Source organism: Strongylocentrotus purpuratus, unplaced genomic scaffold (genome assembly GCF_000002235.5).
Source record: "Strongylocentrotus purpuratus isolate Spur 01 unplaced genomic scaffold, Spur_5.0 spur5_scaffold_9, whole genome shotgun sequence".
Taxonomy (NCBI): Eukaryota; Metazoa; Echinodermata; class Echinoidea; order Camarodonta; family Strongylocentrotidae; genus Strongylocentrotus; species Strongylocentrotus purpuratus.
The window spans coordinates 23,003,323-23,023,252 of NW_022145615.1; the positions used below are offsets into that span (position 1 = coordinate 23,003,323).

General features: G+C 37.8%; 1 protein-coding gene across 2 annotated transcripts in view; it reads left to right on the forward strand.

Moving 5' to 3' along the window:
• Positions 1–19,930, forward strand: part of LOC755937 (threonine--tRNA ligase, cytoplasmic) — a 33,493-nt gene that overhangs the window by 9,882 nt on the left and 3,681 nt on the right. For both annotated transcript variants that reach the window (XM_030976301.1, XM_030976300.1), the window contains exons 5-17: positions 792–1,037; positions 2,416–2,533; positions 3,816–3,880; positions 7,036–7,114; positions 8,326–8,472; positions 9,429–9,527; positions 10,478–10,573; positions 12,378–12,448; positions 13,814–13,976; positions 15,863–16,000; positions 17,484–17,561; positions 18,193–18,293; positions 19,403–19,504. In XM_030976301.1, coding sequence (XP_030832161.1) covers positions 792–1,037; positions 2,416–2,533; positions 3,816–3,880; positions 7,036–7,114; positions 8,326–8,472; positions 9,429–9,527; positions 10,478–10,573; positions 12,378–12,448; positions 13,814–13,976; positions 15,863–16,000; positions 17,484–17,561; positions 18,193–18,293; positions 19,403–19,504 — 1,503 coding nt within the window. The remainder of the gene's footprint in view (positions 1–791; positions 1,038–2,415; positions 2,534–3,815; positions 3,881–7,035; positions 7,115–8,325; positions 8,473–9,428; positions 9,528–10,477; positions 10,574–12,377; positions 12,449–13,813; positions 13,977–15,862; positions 16,001–17,483; positions 17,562–18,192; positions 18,294–19,402; positions 19,505–19,930) is intronic.

Genomic DNA, 19,930 nt, shown 5'->3' on the forward strand with positions numbered 1-19,930 from the left:
TTATCTTTCATATCAGTAAGTTGGAAAACAGAAAGGAGAGTAAATTTATCACATTGTTTTTCCTGAATACTCTCAATTTGACTGGTTGAAGAATAGGAAATACATGTGAACATTTGATGATTGTTCATAGTGTTGTTTTTTGTTTGATAGCTGAAATGAAATGCATCTAAAAGTATTCAACAAAGGCCCTAAATCAATCAATCCACCTTTTATTCTTGAGTTACAAAAAACACACAAAATACATCAATTCACAAGGATAATTCAGTTGTAAACTGTATGTTGTCCAGGTACAAAATGTGTTTGCTTGTTTGTTTTACCTGACTGCTAAGAAAGCATGTGTATGCTTGTAAGTAAGCAACTAGGGGACTGATGACTTTAAGCCATCCCTAAGGGACTTGGGAATAAGCATTAATGCCTTACTAAAGGGCACTAACGTATCGACTTGGTATCGAACCTGGGACCTCCCGGTTACGAGACAACTACCCTACCACTGAGCCAATCGCTCTTCCTCAAAGTTACATAGTATGTCACATGTTTATAAAAATATTCATATTAAAACGCCTTTTTCAGCCAAGGGCTTGCCGACAATGCAGTGATCGACAAGGTAAACAGTGTGCTATGGGATCTGAACTGATCGTTCAGAGATGATAGCAAGCTTGATCTACATAAGTTTGACTGCATCTTGTTTACATCTAACAAATGTTTTAGTTAACGAATTTTCATTGAAGTGTTATAGTTAATAATTGTCTTACATGTTTTTATGCATGGTAAATTTGAAATTTCTTTTTCAGCCAAGGGCTAGCTGACAATGCTGTGATCTCCAAGGTGAACGGTGTCCTATGGGATCTGGACAGACCGTTTGAAGAAGACAGCAAGATGGAGTTACACAAGTTTGACAGCGAAGAAGGTCAGCAGGTCTTCTGGCATTCCAGCGCTCACATGTTAGGTGAAGCTATGGAGAGGAAGTATGGAGGGTGTCTATGCTATGGACCTCCCATCGAGAGTGGGTTCTACTACGACTCCTTCATAGATGGACAGTGAGTATATGTGCAATCCTCTTTGCAGTTGTTTAAACAAAAATTATACAGTGAAACGTGTCCATAAAGACCACCCAAGGGAGATAAGAAAAGTGGTCTTTATCTGCAGGTGGTCTTTATGTACAGGTTCCTTTTGTACATGTTTCAATGAGAAACCATTTTCAAGGGAAACAACAATGTGCTCTTTGCAGACAGGTGGTCATTAAAGCAGGTTTGACGGTATCAACAAGGATCTTGAGGATTGGTTGATTTATATCCAGAGTCTGGGAGGGGGGGGGGGGGGGGGGGGTACTACAATACAGTCTCCAGAGGCAATTGTTTGTGGTAACTTTTCTTCAAATTCCGAACATCAACCGTAGACTCACCACTATACCTAGCCTTAATCCTTACTCTAAACCTAAACTAAAGCCCATTCACAAAAGTGATCCTTTTTGATGAAGAAAAGACTGGATCCTTTGCTTAGGTCTGCGCTGAGCTCTTAGTATCCATTTGCTCTGTGCCAGATAGTTGTGATGACTACCCTTTTATCCCCCTCCCAATGGCATATGAACACATGGTTAACATTTAATGGGTCAATTAATTAAGCATTTGGTAGCTTTATACATCAAATTCATCTTTATTAGTTATGATGAACATTTGTGAATGCACACAAGAATATGTTGTATGTCCCTTTCTCGTGGTCAAGACTTGCTGGTTGTATTTGTATCAGTAAGTTGGAAAACAGAAAGGAGAGTAAACTATCCCATTGCTTCCTGAAAACTCTCAATATGGCATGTTGAAGAGTAGGAAACACATGTGTACACATACAAGAAGATTGCTTGTTCATTGTTTATGCCAGTAGGCTTCTAAACCCTTTCACAACAATCTTTCCACATTCTGTGGTTTGGCTCAATAACTTCTCATTTAGAGCCCTACAAAATATTGCACTTGAAAGAGTAGAAAGGGCAAAATGTCTGCACACACAGCATCCATATTTGTTTCATGACTACACCGCGATTTGATACTCAGAATTTTTTTAATGGAAATAAGCTTTACAATCCTTAAATTTGCAACACGTTGAGGGATATAATGTCATTGTTTTTCAATATTGCATTCAAAGATAACAATCTATCAACGTTTTGACAACATTATTGCTTTCAGAGATATCACATTGTTTGATCAATGTAGCAATAAAAAAAATTAAAAATTGTTGCCAATTTGAAGAACAGTATGTGATCAATTTAGCCTTAAATATAGATACAGTCCCGAAAGGGTTGAAGCACATGTAAACACACTCCAGCCCTTATCTAACACCGACAAACACAACATCAATTTTTTTCCCCCCTCTTTTTGCTCTTGATTCTTTAATCAATCTATTGTACTGTTTTTTCATTGACAGGCAAGTATCAAGCAACGACTTTGATAGCATCAACCAGGTTGTCAAGTCCATCCAGAAAGACAAGCAGCCTTTCGTTCGACTCGAGATGACCAAGGAAGATCTCCTCAAGATGTTTGAAGTAAGTGACCAGGGCATCGTTTTCACAAACCATCTCAAGTATACGTTCGCCAACATCCTATTGAAACGCGCGTTGATTAAAACACATGTTTCAATGGGATGTCCGTAAACTTGAATTGATGACGGTTTCGTGAAACTCTCCCGAATTTTACATGCCCACTTGTAATCTTTTACCTCTTAGAGAAGTCTTAAGCATCCAATAATTGATGCGATCTTTCCCTGCAGTACCGGTACCGGTATGTGGAAATTACTGATGTTTTATTGCATGAAAACAAAAGATTAATTATTTTTGACTTAGTGATTATGGATCCCTTTCTCGTGGTCAAGACTTGCTAGTTTATTTTATATCAGTAAGTTGGAAAACAGAAAGGAGAGTAAACTTTTGCATTGTTTTTCCTGAACACTCTAGACTTCTTTTTGTTGAAGAGTTGGAAAAACATGTATACACTATTCATAGTCTTTATTTTCATTTTAGAGGCGGGGTGGCATTGTTGCTGTTGACTCTCGTTTTATGAAACACATGACTAAATGCAAATGATTGGCTAAGAGATTTTTGACTCTTGATTTTATGAAACACATGAATAAATGCAAATGATTGGCTAAGAGATAGTCTCATGCCATGTATTATTTTGAATAACAACTGCACGGTGCGAAGTGCTGTAGCAAAACCTTTTGTAATGTAGAGTAGGAACAACTCCTTTCACTTATGAAATGTTTACCACACCATTGTGTGAAATTGTTTTCCATCGATGAGGATTCATGGCATCAACAATTGTACAATAATGATCTTCATTGTCACCATCATGAGCATGGACACTAAAGCGTTGCTAGGTTTATTCCTGTTCCAGTTGCTTTGTTTCACAATAAAAAGTCTTTTTTCACCAGCCACAATCCAACAAGTAATCATCTATCGGATAATGTCCGAAAGCAAGTGCAGTTAGCATCCTTTTATCAAAGTTGAAATCTTTGTCGTTAATTCACATGCATCGGTTACAAAAGACTGGTTAGACTCTGGTGTTGTAATTGGATTATATGTACTGTCGCAGCACTAACGTCCTTTGGCAAAACATTAATCTACAATTGCCACACTCCACCCTGGTGAGGTAAATGGGTACCTGGCAGGAACTAGTTCCTTGAAATGCTTGAGCGCAGTAACGGCAGCCATGATAGAGTCTGGGTAATAATAATGGAGCGTCAGGAGTGGCAATGTGCCAGACATGAGCGCTATACAAGACTCCACTATTTTTATTAATATTACTGATTTTTTCTTCTCTTCTTCACAGTACAATGAATTCAAGAGGCGCATCATCACAGAGCGAGTCAACACCCCCACTACTACGGTGTACAGGTCAGTGTAGAAGTTATCGCCTTTGTGCATGAAATCATTTCAGAAACTGATCATGTTTCTTCACCCCCTAAGAATTTGTCATTTTCTTTGAATGTAATTTGTGATGATCAATAGTGTAACAATTAAGGTTATCTGTTTTTACAGTTTTTCTAATTAATGTAGTAGGCCAAACTACTTAGGAAGTTTAACTTATACTAAGCATACAGTTTGATTCCTACCACACAAAATTTAAATGAATTACAGAAATGAGTAGTTCTAATATAGGGTTGATCACAAAAACAAATTAATTTGTTTGACTTGCAAATGAAAAGGCAGGCATAAATGTTGTAGTCATTACAAAACTGTAAATGTTGTACATTATTTTTTACATACATCTTCAATGATATTTCAATAGCTAAAATGTTAGATAATCTTCTCAGTATATAAGGGTCTTCTGGACCCCAAGAATATGGAAGGTATTAGATTAAATCAGCCGAGCTCAGTCTTGTAAAAAAGTTGCGATTGATTTGAATTAATTGCAGCTTGAAATCAGTTGGAACTCCTATTGCCATTGAAGTAGTTGCGGTCAATTTCATGTTGCAATTACTTTGAATCAATTGCAACTCTTTATAATACCTGGGGGGTGTTTCATAAAGGCTAAGATTGGCTTTAAGTTGGACTTCAGTTGCTCTCACCATTTACTGGCATTGGTCTCTCAATGGACGTACAAAGCAGTACTAAAGAATTTATATTAAGGATATATTGACTGCTTTGAGAGGCATAGTGGTTTCTATAGGGTCAAGGGAAACTCACAACCTGCTATGACCCCAAGGCGCTTGCGCCGCGGGGTCATAGCAGGTTGTGAGTTTCCCGAGACCCTATAGAAACAACTATGCCTCGAATATTAAAAGCAGTCAATATATATTTTATATACCGGAAAAAAGGAAAATGTTGACTCACCCATTTAGGTTTCCATCTCATCGCACAAAAGAAACTTATACGGTAACACGTAAACCAAAATGGGGATCGCAGCAAAATGACGTCACGTTTCACAGCCATGGAAAAAGTGCTATGAAAAATGGATATAAACCGGTAGAGCCGGGAAAAATGACTATGAATTTCAATTAGCGGGCATGGTTGGGGATCGCAGCAAAATGACGTCACGTTTCACAGCCATGGAAAAAGTGCTATGAAAAATGGATATAAACCGGTAGAGCCGGGAAAAAGGACTATGAATTTCAATTAGCGGGCATGGTTAAGAACATGACTGCATTTTCAACCAATCAGAAGACAGGATTAGTAAAGAATCTTAAAATGAGGTATATAATTGCAGGGCGCGACAAACCCGCTTGCCCGACGTCCCGGGGCAACCAAATTGAGCCGTCGGGCAAGTAAATCAAATTATCACTTGCCCGATTCGGGCAAGTGATACTTTTACAGTAATTTCCTAGTGTCCAAGAACTCTACCATTCACCCGTCAACTTCTTACCCGTCGTCAAAATCCAGAAGCAAAAAAGCGATCGTTCCGATTTCGAAAAAACTTCACAGACAGCTAGCCAGCTCAGCTAGCTCAGCGCGCATGCAACAGTGACACTTCAAGCCATGAATGCCGCTCCGCCTCCACGCACGGCCGGCCGTGAGCTAGCTAGAGACAGCTAGCGCGATCGTACCAGCTGCGAGCTTATTCGCGCTCTCTCTCTCTAGCTCTGCAGGCCGCACCGACAGGCCTTTGCTATTCTCTGATTGCCGATTGGTTGAATCACGCCAAATATGACGTCATTATTCTAGGGAAATGAACACGTGCGAATCGGAATGGAATAAACAACAGGGATTTTCTAGTAAGTACAAAAAGTCAAATGTTTGATATTTATTCATAATGACTGTTAATGATTGTGAACATATTATTTAAAACTCGCTGCTCATATAAATCAGATGAATGTTTTTGTCTCGTTTTCAATTTATTACTGCGGTCTCAAGATCCGACCGAGCGAGTCATTTTGATAATAGTATCGAGACCCCCAGAATATAAGCCGTTGTTGTTTTGTTTTCATGGTTTTAGCGACGTTGTTTAGTCTAGTTTTCGCATACTTATCCGAGATTTATCGTAAAATATCTTCAATATTATTATTTAGTAAGAATTTACAAATTTTGGCATGATATTTATAGCAGTGAATGATGAAATAAAAATGTCCGTACTTTATTTAAAATAGTTGATTACCCATTATTTACATGACGTTTCTTGATGGAAGAGTTGACCCAAATTATTAACAGCTGAAAATTAGCCTACGTTTCCAAATGACAGCGGCTTGCACAGACACACACGTGCGTTGATCAGCTGTTTTTTCTCGATTGTGCTAGTAAACATGGAGGCACCGCCAGCCAAGAAAGCGAACTACGAACACAACAGACAACGAGGGTTCGTTCCGAAATGGAAGACGGAATTTCCATGGCTACAATTCAATAGTGATGAAAATACCATGAAATGTGGTATATGTGTGGATTTTCCTGCGATCGCCGATAGAAAGGCAGCAATGTACGTGGGGACGGCTAATTTGAGGAAACAGTGCATTCAGGCGCACGAGTCGAGCAGAGGGCATGTGCGGTGCGTGGAGGCGAGGAGGATTGCCCGTGGAAAGGACAGGCAGCATTATTATTATTAGGCAGGTTATTATTCAGTACAGTTACACTGTACATGTATGTGCATTAATTTGCTATCTAAAACACTAACTTATCATTACGAGATAATAAATGCTTTAACCTCGAGTCCTTTTTCGCTTTAAAGTTTTGGGCAAGTGGAAATATTGTTTGGGCAAGTAAATTGAAAACCCACTTGCCCGACAGGGCAAGTGGTGAAAAAAATTCTTGTAGCACCCTGTAATTGTTGATAATTCATTATCGAAGGAAAAAATATTATCTAAAGATCATGAGTGAGAGACCAATGGTGAGAGCAACCAATGGCATGAACAGCCTGCCATAGTTAAGCCCAACTTAAAGATGATCTTAGTCTTTGTGAAACACTCCCCTGAACTCTTTATAATACTTAGAACCAGAAGAGCATTGTTAAAGTCTGTACAAAACCAGATGGGTTATGACCCTTCTGTCTCTCAACAAAGTGACGGTTGATAGTAAAACATCTCTCTCTCTCTCCCTCTCTCTCTTCTGCTCTTTACCTACAGGTGTGGTCCTCTGATAGACCTGTGTCGTGGGCCTCATGTGAGGCATACCGGCAAAGTAAAAGCCTTTGATGTTGTCAAGGTATGAAATAGTAGTACAGTGAAACCTGTCTATAAAGACCACCAAAGGAAGACAAGAAAGGTGGTCTTTATAGGCAGGTGGTTTTTATGTACAGGTTCCTTTAGTACATCTTTCAATGAGCACCCATTTTCAAGGGAAACAAAAAATGTGGTCATTGTAGACAGGTGGTCTTTCTATGCAGGTGGTTACTAAATGCATCAATTCCTTTTCAGATAGTGTCGGTATTTATTCAGGAAGAGGAGTTTTCATTCTGTGGTTTTTAGCATCACATGACCAATGTCATTTTCGCCTGCCATGTGGGAAATATTGGTGTTTTTTTGCATGAAGATGAAAGAATAATGAATAATTAATTAATTTATTTAGACAGGGTGTCTCATTATCACCAATAATGGTGGTCTTTCCATGAGACCCTGTTAAACATGATTAGGAATAGTTGTGTCTAAGCAGATTGTATAATCTGTTTGGAACCAGAAGGGCGTTAAATTATATCATTTAGCCATGGTTAACTACCTTCTGGCTCCATATAAATGATATATAGATCCCTTTCTCGTGGTCAAGACTTGCTGGTTATCTTTCATATCAGTAAGTTGGAAAACAGAAAGGAAAGTAAATTTATCACATTGTTTTTCCTGAATTCTCTCAACTTGACCGGCTGAAGAGTTGGAAATGCATGTGTACATAGGCTTGTTGGGTATTTAGGATAATGATACCTTGGTTTTTATTCATGAAACACATAAATGAATGTTTGGCTAACAGATATCTATGTTTCATGTGCTATTTTAATAATAATAATAATAATAACAATATTTATAAAGAGCAACATATCCATCTCTAGAGATGCTCAAGGCGCATACAAATAATTTAAGTTGATATTCAACATACTTTTACTCTCAACTTACACGCAAGATGCTCAAAAGTTAAATGGATATAATTGGAAACACCCTCACAATGCAGACTTGTTTAGTCAGAATACAACAATATGCTGTTTGAAAAGCGGGATTTTTTCATTTGTATAATGGGCTAGAAGGATGGAGTAGGTTATTGTCTAATCTTTGTTCTTGTATCACCAATTGTAGAAATGCCTTAATGTTTTATATATATACATATATATATACATAATAGAATTTATGTATTTTGTATTTGTAAACTACCAATGCTATAAAACACCAATTCATCAGCTGTTATTTTCTTTCCTTGTTCTTGTTTGACAGACGTCTTCCACCTATTGGGAGGGTAAGGCAGACAAGGAGAGTTTGCAGAGAATCTATGGTATCTCATTCCCAGATAACAAACAGCTCAAAGAATGGAAACATTTCCAGGCAGAGGCTGCAAAGAGAGATCACAGGAAGCTAGGAAAGGTGGGTACATTCAAATGTTTTTCTGTCTGTCCGTCTGTCTGTCGGTCTGTATGTCCTTTCGTCTCTGTCTTTGTAAGGTAAGAGTCTGTTCCATTTACAGACAACATACATTTCAAAGGATCGAAACTTTTCCAGGAAGAAGCTGCAAAGAGAGATCAAAGGATGGATTAAAAAGTAGTGTACATTCAAATGTTTGTCTTTCTGTCCGTCTGTATGTCCTTTTGTCTCTGTCTTTGTAAGGTAAGAGTCTGTTCCATTTACAGACAACAAACAACTCAAAGGATGGAAACATTTCCAGGCAGAGGCTGCAAAGAGAGATCAAAGGATGGATTAAAAAGTAGTGTACATTCAAATGTTTGTCTTTCTGTCCGTCTGTATGTCCTTTTGTCTCTGTCTTTGTAAGGTAAGAGCCTGTTCCATTTACAGACAACAAACAACTCGTAGGATCGAAACATTTCCAGGAAGAAGCTGCAAAGAGAGATCAAAGGATGTATTAAATGGTTTGTTTGTCTGTTCATGTGTCTGTCTGTGCATTTGCAAGGCAATAGTCTGTCTTGTTTCGGGACAACTGACGGCTCGAAGAATAGGAATAGTTTCAGGAGGAAGCCTGGAAGAGAAATCGTAGGAAGATTGAAAGAGTGTGTCCATGGGAGTGTTTGTCAATCTGTCTGTCTGTCTTTGTGTATGTCTGTAAGGCAAGAGATTATGCGTGATAGCCGCTATTTGATAACATAGGGCCCTATCTTATGAAAAGATGTGTTTGATTCGGATGATCACAATTCGTATTAATTATTCACAAGATTAATCCCATCTCTTTGGTACAGAGTAACTTGAGATTGATATGAGATTGCGATAAGTTGAATCAATTGCAACTCTTTACAAGATGTGGCCCAGATTTAAATTATTGAGACATCACTATGACTTTTAATGTTTTTCTTTATGATTTTATCTTTCAGGAACAAGAGCTGTTTTTCTTCCATGAGTTGAGTCCTGGTAGCTGCTTCTTCCAGCCCAAGGGAGCATTCATCTACAACACTCTTGTGGAATTCATTAGGGTACGTATGCCTTGGCATCCGTGTTTAAAGATAATGTTAAGTTCTGGTAAAAGTGAAAATTGATTTATAAGCTTTATCAGTCTTTTCATTCCTACCTGTATATGGAAGAATTCATTAAAAGCAAAAATGTGATATGAAAAGAATTTTAATGGAGTTGGCTTAATATTGCAAATACAGCTTTCATTAGTTTCAAACTGGATCTAAATTTGATGCCACATGTGTATGTGCAGTCCCATATACCCATATCGGTGTACAGTGCTTTTTATGATATGCAATTTACCACAATACCTACCTATTCTTGTCTACTAATTCATCAACCTTACCCAATAAGTTCTTATTAGTTTTGTCCACAATGAAATTGCATGACCTGTACTCAGCCTTACCTTTCAAAGGTCTTTAATAATGAATTTAAGACAACCTTTGAATACGATGTTACCTCCTTCACTAGCATTTGTCAATCCCTTTCTCGTGGTCAAGACTTGCTGGTTATCTTTCATATCAGTAAGTTGGAAAACAGAAAGGAGAGTAAATTCATCACATTGTTTTTCCTGAATACTCTCAACTTGACTGGTTGAAGAGTCGGAAATACATGTGAACATTTGATGATTGTTCATAGGGTTGTGTTTGTCTGATAGCTTAAATGAATATTTATCAATTTGAGAAGTATAATTCTTTGTAAAGTCTTGCATGTGTTTTTTTATGAATATGTTGTTTCAAACGAGATGATTCTTGCTCAGGAGGAGAGAAAAATAAAATGGATGGTAGAAATGCTTGTTAATCTACAGACTTTCATTTTTTGTGATGCTGTGTGTGCATTATCTCCCTCAAAGTTTCTCACTCAAAGTTGGCACATGGGCATAGGAGTGTTTTCTAAATTAACTTGGTGCCCACATCGTGTTTATTGTCTGATCGTACCTTGAATTCTTCTATTCGTTTGTTCTTTGGATTAGACTGAATACAGAAAGCGTGGATTCCAGGAGGTCATTTCACCCAACATCTACAACAGTAAGCTGTGGATAACGTCAGGACATTGGCAACATTATGACGTAAGTCCTACCATCATAACCTTTATTCTACATGCAGTAAAATAAATTTTTCCCTCTGCACTAGTTTGGCCAGGAGGGATTAGACTTCCGTGCATGGTCACTGACAGGTGGTCTCATCAAATCAGCTCTCAATTAACATAAGAAAAAGGGGAACATGGGGAAACCAATGGTCACTGATTAGGCATTGTTTGCTAAATAGAGGGCGCAAGTAGCTATAAGTAGTGCAGTGGGGCTTTAAAGACAATTTTATTTGACATATACTGCCAATACATCTCAGATTGGCTAAATAATCAATTTTCTATTCTTTTTTGTGGATGCGACATCAGGACATTGGCAGCATTATGCTGTATGTCTGTTCATCCATAAACCCCTGTGTTACATGCAGTGAAGTAAACTTTTAAGGGCCATTGCACTCAGTATAAACTGCCTGTATATCTCTCAGATACATGTATGTTATTTTGAAGAGGAGGACATTGTTTTATAACGTTAAGACAAAAGATTAATTATTTTTGACTTAGTGATTATGGATCCCTTTCTCGTGGTCAAGACTTGCTGGTTGATCTTTCATATCAGTAAGTTGGAAAACAGAAAGGAAAGTAAAATATCGCATTGTGTTTCCTGAACACTCTAGACTTTTTTTGTTGAAGAGTTGGAACTACATGTGTACATAGTCTTTTATGTATTTGTTTGTTTTGTTATGTTATGGTCACTGTTACTGTTAGCTATCTTTAAGAAACGCATGGATAGATACAAATGACTGGCTAAGAGAAAGTCAACTGCCATGCGCTATTTTTACTATCAACTGCACTGTGCAAAGTGCGATAGCAAAAACTATTGTAATGCAGACTTTAGGGTACCCAGAATGCCATTGAAGGCTGCACGACAGCATGATTAAGTAAACTATTAAGGGTTAGTGCACTCAGCATAAACTGCCTGTATATCTCTTAGAAACTAGCCCCACTGCACTACTTACAGCTACTTGCACCCTCTTTATAGCAAACGATGCCTAATCGGTGACCATTGGTCCCCCACTGTCGTCTTTTTCCTATGTTAATTGAGAGCTGATTTGATGAGATAACCACCTGTCAGTGACCATGCAGGGAGGTCTAATCCCTCCTGGTTAGTGCAGATAGGCATTAAAAGGAGGACATTGTAGGATTTTGATTGTGATTCCAAGGAAATAGCTTGTTTCCAAATCACTAGCTTTGTGTTGCATGTTTATGATGTATGCTATAAGGAATATCCTATCTCTTGAAGCTTTTTTTTATAACAATTTCTTAGAAATTGGATCACAATATCTTCAACCATTTTTGCAGCTTCAATTTCAGCATGAAATCATGCATTCAACTTAGTATTACTCTTATTCTCTTTTAAAGGGATCCAGTAACTTTGTCTCAGATTCTGAAACAAAATTCTGGATTTAGCTCATGCTGCAATGAGAATTATAAACCTTGAGGTCAGTCAGGAACCCCATGACTTTTACAAGCCGATCACCTGTCTGATTATCAAGATATTTATGATTGGAATTACACATTTTGAAAACCGTTTGCCAAACGTTTTTCATAACACTACAGTCTATTGGGGAAAACGAGTATGGTAAAACCGGTCACTCTAAGATTTGTACTTTTTTGAGGCACTTCTTGATCATTTTGAAGCGCAATATTTTTAGGGCTTCAATATTACACCATATCACAGACGCTGATATCACGTAGGGCCGTGTATCTCAGATTTAACATTGTTAAACGATCCCTTTAAAGTGAGTGTGTGAGATTTTTTTCGTGTTTGTTTTTATTTACATCTCCAGGACTGCATGTTCCAGATTGATGTGGAGAAGGAGAAGTATGGTCTGAAACCCATGAACTGTCCTGGTCATTGGTAAGTTGGTCTGACCTCCTGCCTCCAGCTCATTCAGAGATTTATAAGTTTTCAAATTAAAGAGAAGGTTGAGTTCTGGGGAGGGATGAAAAATAATTTGAGAGCGTTTTCATTGTTATTATGCAAGTGTGGAGGAATATAAGAGAAAAAATGTTTCCTGAAAAGCATGGCTCAAATGGCTTTATATTCTAAATATGACATGTAACAGCTTAAAATTAGGACCACGTTTTTATGCCACACATTTGGGTAATCCTATATACATCTTTCTGTGTACAGTGCTTGTTACTTTAACCAAGACTGGGCCAAATCTCTTATCGTTTTCATGATTCCAGAACCTTGCAGTACACACCAATCCTTATATGCTACTTGATCAACCTTTTCTAATCATTTCCACATTGTTTCTTTCACAATTCAATCGCATGACCAGAACTCAATTTTTATTTTGGCAGACATCATTTCCCTAGATAATGAGGACTCTCCGGTTAATCACCCTTAATCACATCACAGAGAATTATCTCTCTGTGTATTGTAAAGTCCTTCAGTACAATGAGTGTTTTAAAAAAAATCTGTTCGCAGGAGCTCCTTTAGGATTTGGTGTTGTGGAAGTGCGATATTCTCACAGAGATATTAAAAGTATTTTCTCGGTTTTTACCAGAGCTTTTTTTCAATTTACCAGAGAACTATCGCTCACCAGTCCCGTGTATATTTTTCCCAATAAATTCTTGGTAGTTTCTTCCACAATGAAATGAATGAAATTGCATGATCAGGTCCCTGTCATACAATGAGTTGATATTAATCGCAACTTGGTACATAAGAGATAGGAGAGTGCAAACTTGCGATTGAAAAGAGGACTTGCAATCGATTTGGATCAATTGCAACTCTTTGTATTAAAGACAGGGCCCAGATCTCAGCTCATACCATTTAAAAGGTGTTAATTAATTTAAGAAAACCTTTGAATATGATGGTATCCACCTTCACTAGCATTTGTCAACCCCTTTCTCGTGGTCAAGACTTGCTGGTCATCTTTCATATCAGTAAGTTGGAAAACAGAAAGGAGAGTAAATTCATCACATTGTTTTTCCTGAATACTCTCAACTTGACTGGTTGAAAAGTAGGAAATACATGTGAACATTTAATGCTTGTTCATAGCTTTTTGTTTGTTTGATAGCTGAAATTAATAAATAATCAATTTTAAATGTTTTTCCTTTGTGTAAAGCCTTGCTTGTGCTCATTATGAATATGTCTTTTTCAATTAACCAGAGCACTATAGCTCACCACTTCCGTGTATTTTTTCTCTGAATATGATATCTCCTCAACATACCAACTGAACCTGTTCTTGTTGTTGGTTGTTGTTGCTTGTTTCAGCCTGATCTTTGACACTCGCCCACGCTCTTGGAGAGAGCTGCCCCTGAGAATGGCTGACTTTGGCGTGCTACATCGCAATGAGCTGTCTGGCGCTCTCAGTGGTCTGACGAGAGTAAGGCGTTTCCAGCAGGACGATGCCCATATCTTCTGTCCCCAAGATCAGGTAATCGACCACAACATGTATGTGTGTAGTAGTGGTGGTTATTTTACCTGACTGGTAAGAAAGCATAAATGCTTGTTAGTAAGCAGCCAGAGGACCAACAGCTTTAGGTCCTCTTCGAGGGACATAAAGCTTGAAGTTTTTAGAGTTTGAAGTTTTCATTTTGGAAGCTCTCTCTCTCTCTCTCTTTGTTGTCAGTCTCGATAAATTATGCCCTGTCACAAGGCACTTTGCCGGCCGAAGCTCTCCCGTGTCTTCAACTCACTCACCTGTATGATGCAGCTCACTTACACAGGGGATAACGAATCACCACACGAAAACTAGCCTGTCCACATTTCTGTTTGGACTAGGAGGAAAATTCTGTCATCTTTAGTTTTAAAAACAACATTGTTACTGGGTATAACTTAGTTCACAAGCACTTCAACTGTGCCTCGTAACAAAATGAAAGTATTTTCGAACACTGTCACTGAAATAAGAGCCGATCTGATGTTAACAAAAAGACCAATGTTGGCTTTTTTTTGGTGGCTTTTTGTTAACCAGATCAGATCGCGTCTTATTTCAGTGTTCAAAAAATACTTTCACTTTTCATTATACAAGGCACAGTTGAAGTGCTTGTGAACTAAGTTAGACCTAGGTCTAGTAACAATGTTGTTTTTAAACTAAAGATGACAGATTTTTTTTCCAAATTTTTTTTCAGATTTTTTTTTTTTTTTTTTTTTTTTTTTTTTTTTGGGGGGGGTGGTCTTCGAAATAGGGGTGCGCCTTATAGCTTTGTGATTTGCTTCCTAGTATTGCGATGATGTATAGTTGTACGCTTTAAATTAAGACATGTTCATCATTGAAAATGGTCATGGAAATTTACATTATCCTGCTCTGGAAAGTCATGGAAAGTCATGGAATTTTTAAAATGTGTAAGTGTACGAACCCTGCTGTGTTATCTATCCTCTCCCCATATCTCTGTCACCAGGGAGTGTGTCACAAAGCCATCATAAGTACAAGGTCACCGACATCCCATTGAATCTTGTGTATAAGCCATGAGCAGATAGAGATCATTGCAGACAAAATACTGGATACTTGCTCATAATAATAATAATAATAATAATTGATTCTTATTGAGCGCTACTACAGACAAACTGATCAGAGCGCTATACAACAGAAAAGAAACCTACAAATCATAACAATTAAACAAGGGACAGTAATAAAGATATTATGAACGAAAATAAAATTTAGCTACTCAAAATGTACATTACGGATTCAAGATGGAAAGAGTTGGGTTTTAAGTTTCTTTTTGAAAGTGTCTTCTGTACTACATAGGCGGAGGTGTTGTGGCAGAGTGTTCCAGGTGGATGGTCCAGCATAAGAGAATGTGCGTTCGGCTGCCTTGGTGTTGGTGCGTGGGATCAGTAATAGGGTCTGATCGTTCCGTGAACGCAGATGGTATCTGGAAACTGGAGGAGTAGTAAGCATGATAGACAGATAGTGTGGAGCAGAATGCATTAAGCACTTGTACACTAAAAGTGCTAGTTTGAATTCAATTCGCTGTTTGATGGGAAGCCAGTGTAGTTGCTTCAACATAGGAGCACTTGGCTCTCATGAAAGTTATGTAATCTTTCATTTATGCACAAGCAGTGCACTCTACGATACACAGGTGGAAGTATTCTTTGAAAAGGGGAAACGAAGGCTATTTATGTAGCACCTCCATCGCTGTACAAAGTGGGGACTTCTTCATGTTTTGAAGATCTGTGAATATTCGGGGTCATTTGAGACTTGTGCTAACCCTGAACTAGTCTATTAACACAAGAAGCTGTAAAGCTTTAACTAAATTTTGATGTTATTTGTAGTATTCTTGAAGTTTTAATGCTGAATTTGATTTATTTCTTTTCTTGCAGATTGAAGAAGAGATAACAGGATGTCTGGAGTTCTTACAGGCTGTGTATGATGTGTTTGGCTTCACCTACAAACTCGCCCTGTCCACTCGGCCAGAGAAATATCTTGGAGAAATCGCGGTCTGGGACAGTGCTGAGAAGGTAATTTTATTTGTATTTAAAGCCCCACTGCAGTCCTTAAAAGCTACTTGCGCCCTCTGTATATCAAACATTGCCTAATCGGTGACCATCGGTCCCCCATGATCCTCTTTTCCTTATGTTAATTGAGAGCTTATTTTATGAGATAACCACCTGTCAGTGACCATGCAGGGAGGTCTTATCCCTCCTGGCCAAACTAGTGAGGTGGGGCTTTAATGGGATACCCATTTTCTGCTGTATTTCTATATACACAAACATTGCTATTATGGATTTTTAAAGACCTTCAGATGTTATTTTTATTTTGATATCACACATATTGTTCAGAGCTAGCTGCACTTAAATTTATATCCATCCGAGGGGATGTTCAAGGCACCTACATAGTAGCATTAATACCCTAGCATTTTCCCAGTATCCCTAAAAGTAGCTGTGCTAGAAGTATTGAAGGATTAAAATTCCTACCAAGTACTTATTTACTACTACTGGGCTCTGCAAGAAGCAATATAGATTTTAATGTCTTGGCAAAGGACATTAGTGCCACGAGAAGACTTTAACCACAAACCATGAGATCCACAGTCCGGTGACGTATCCACTACACCACGACACCTCATATATTCCAACCATTTATCACCGACTTTTCTTGAATTAATATTAATTTTCATGAAGACTCACAGTGGATGATTATCCCTCGTTTGGTAGTGGTAAGGGAAAGATTGCAATATTGCACGAAAATAAGCAAGAAACCTCCAAATATGTAATGGTATGTATATTTTGCCTAATATCATTGCAAGTCCAACTAATATAAATATTTAACCCCATATTCCCAAAAGGATTAATTCAGAAACTACCCTATTCCGATAGACAATGGGTTAATATGATTGTGACGTTCTCATATAAGTCTTTTACATCCTTTTACAATCTCCAACATTTAGATGTAGGTATATTAACATATGAATTTATGGTATGCACAAATTTCACATTTTAACATTGACAGTTATAGGGGCAATTCCACGGTAACGGAAGGACACTCAGACAAGATTTTTGAACTTCAGGTTCATACTAAAAGAACTGTTTTATTAGTATAAGATGTGAAACAGTACAGATATAATACCTATATAAGTGCCTTTAATTCTCCCCAAAAAAATTGTCATTATAGTTAAGTAGTTTAAGAATGTGCATATTAATTATCTCGGTAACGTAAGGACATAAAAATGGACATGGTTTTTCCAGTTAATTAGTGTTTATCCAAACTTTGTGAAGTTGATGAAGCTTTCCACTTGACTGAAACACATTTTGTTCCCCATAGTTTAATACATACTAATAAAACATTTCTTTTAGTATGAACCTGAAGTTCAAAAATCTTGTCTGAGTGTCCTTCCGTTACCGTGGAATTGCCCATAGTTCTTACATCAGCACTGCAGATACTAAAGAATCAGAACCACAGTTGTTGATCTTAGACTTTAACAAATATATCTCTCTTGTTTTGTAGCAACTTGAGAACACTTTGAATAAATTCGGTGCGGAATGGAGAATTAACCCTGCAGATGGAGCGTTTTATGGACCAAAGGTAATTACACCAGCTATGTTGATTTTTTCTCTCAATTCAAGAACATTTGAAACTTTCCAGTAAATTATCTCTTTGTTATATCTTATACATCTTGATTTAATTTTCTTTTAATGGTCACCTGCTTTTATAGCATCCCTTAATTCCCTTAATATTTGTGAATTTCCAAAATATGTTAAAAAAAATTAAATTGTTTAGAGTAGTGAAGTAATATGAGTTACACTCTTTCTGGCTCGCAGTAGATAATAGTTTATGCGAACTTTTTTCCTGTATTCTTTGATACTGTTTATCATTCAAATAAATTAGCTGTGAGGTGCTATCTCGTTTTGTTCAAAATCATTGAATATTTGTAGGGCCCCATAAATATTAGAAATGGTTATATTTATGGATATTTCACCCATCTCTGAACCAATATTGATCAAACAGATGATTTTGTCATTTAGATTGTATGTTCTTTCAAATTTGACACTCAGCTTTTCATTATCTCACAAGATTAGTTTGTGTAGCGCCCTCTGCAACAAAACTCCACTAATCTTGTGCTGCTCTTAGAAGAATTATTCTCAATCATGCAGGAAGAAAATAGAAAGAGATTTTAAATTAAATTTTATCCTACTCCCATCTCTGCATTGATTAGATTGACATCACCATTCTGGATGCCCTTCGTCGCTCTCACCAGTGTGCTACCATCCAGCTTGACTTCCAACTCCCTATCAGATTCAACCTCAAGTATTCAGCGTAAGTCAAACTTAAATCTCCACGCCTATCTCCTAAGTCAAACTTAAATCTACATACCTGTCTCTTATTTTTTACCCTGTCTTTGCGATGGGTAGTAATTAAGAAAATGCGTGCCTGACAATGTCTTGAGAATAAAAAGTGGCTACATTTTTAGTTCAGATGATTGTTCAAAGCTTCTCCTTTTGCAAAAGTACAATGATACAATATATTTTCAAGTGCAGAGGAAGTGGTTGAAATATGTGGGGGTAATAATTGTTAGGAAATATTGATAAAAAAATATGTAGTTAAGTAGGGGCTAAATACAGTCAAACCTGCTTTAGTGACCACCTGTCTACAAAGACCACCTGTCTATAAAGACAACATTTTGTGTTTCCCTTGAAAATTGTTTCTCATTGAAACATGTTCTAAAGGAACCTGTCTACAAAGACCACTTTTTGTGTTTCCCTTGGGGGGTTGCTATAGACAGGTTTGACTGTAGTAAGATCCACTCGTTTGACACATGCCCCCCCCCCCCCCCCCCCATCTGTCACTCCAGACTCCTGAATATTCCATACGTCCCTTTCTCGTGGTCAAGACTTGCTGGTTGTATTTGTATCAGTAAGTTGGAAAACAGAAAGGAGAGTAAACTATCACATTGCTTCCTGAAAACTCTCAATATTGCATGTTGAAGAGTAGGAAACACATGTGTACACATATTAGAAGATTGCATTTTCATTATTTATACCAGTAGGTTTCTTTACCCTTTTGCGACAATCATTCTACAATTTGTGGTTTGGCTCAATAAATTTCCAATCGCTATATTTTTAGACAGGATGCATCGCACGTAATCACCCTTCGCTTGGAATACATGTTGATGCAGGTACAGTGAAACCTGTCTATAAAGAAAAGTGGTCTTTATAGGCAGGTGGTCTTTATGTACAGGTTCCTTTTGTACATGTTTCAATGAGAAACCATTTTCAAGGGAATCAAAGAATGTGGTCTTAGTAGACAGGTGGGCACTAAAGCAGTTTTGACTGAATGTATGTTCGATTTACTAAAATTATACACATTGTTATAGGGAATGTAACCATTAATTGTTGTCATTGTCTAATCTCTGCATTTATTGACAGTGCTGATGGAACAGAGAAGCGACCAGTGATCATCCACAGAGCTATCCTGGGGTCAGTAGAACGTATGATGGCCATCCTCACTGAGAACTTTGGAGGAAAATGGTAAGAAGCTTGCTTTAAAGCCCCACTGCACTTCTTATAGCTACTTGCGCCCTCTATATGGCAAACAATGCCTAATCGGTGACCATTGGTCCCCCATGGTCCTCTTTTTCTTATGTAATTGAGATCTGATTAAAGATGAGATAACCATCTGTCAGTGACCTTGCAGGGAGGTCTAATCCCCCCTGGCCAAATTAATGCAGACGGGCTTTAAATTGTAGGTTGCCAAAAATAAAGAAGGGCTGCAAGAATGACAAGCATATACTTTTATAGGAGGAACTTGATATTTGACACCTCAGAGGCTCAGTGGTCTTGTAACTGGGAGTTCCAGGGTTCAAAACCCAAGTCAATGCACTTGTGCCCTTTGGTAAGGCATTAATCCCCATTACGAAGTCCCTCAAAGAGGACTTCAAGCCGTCGGTCTTCTAG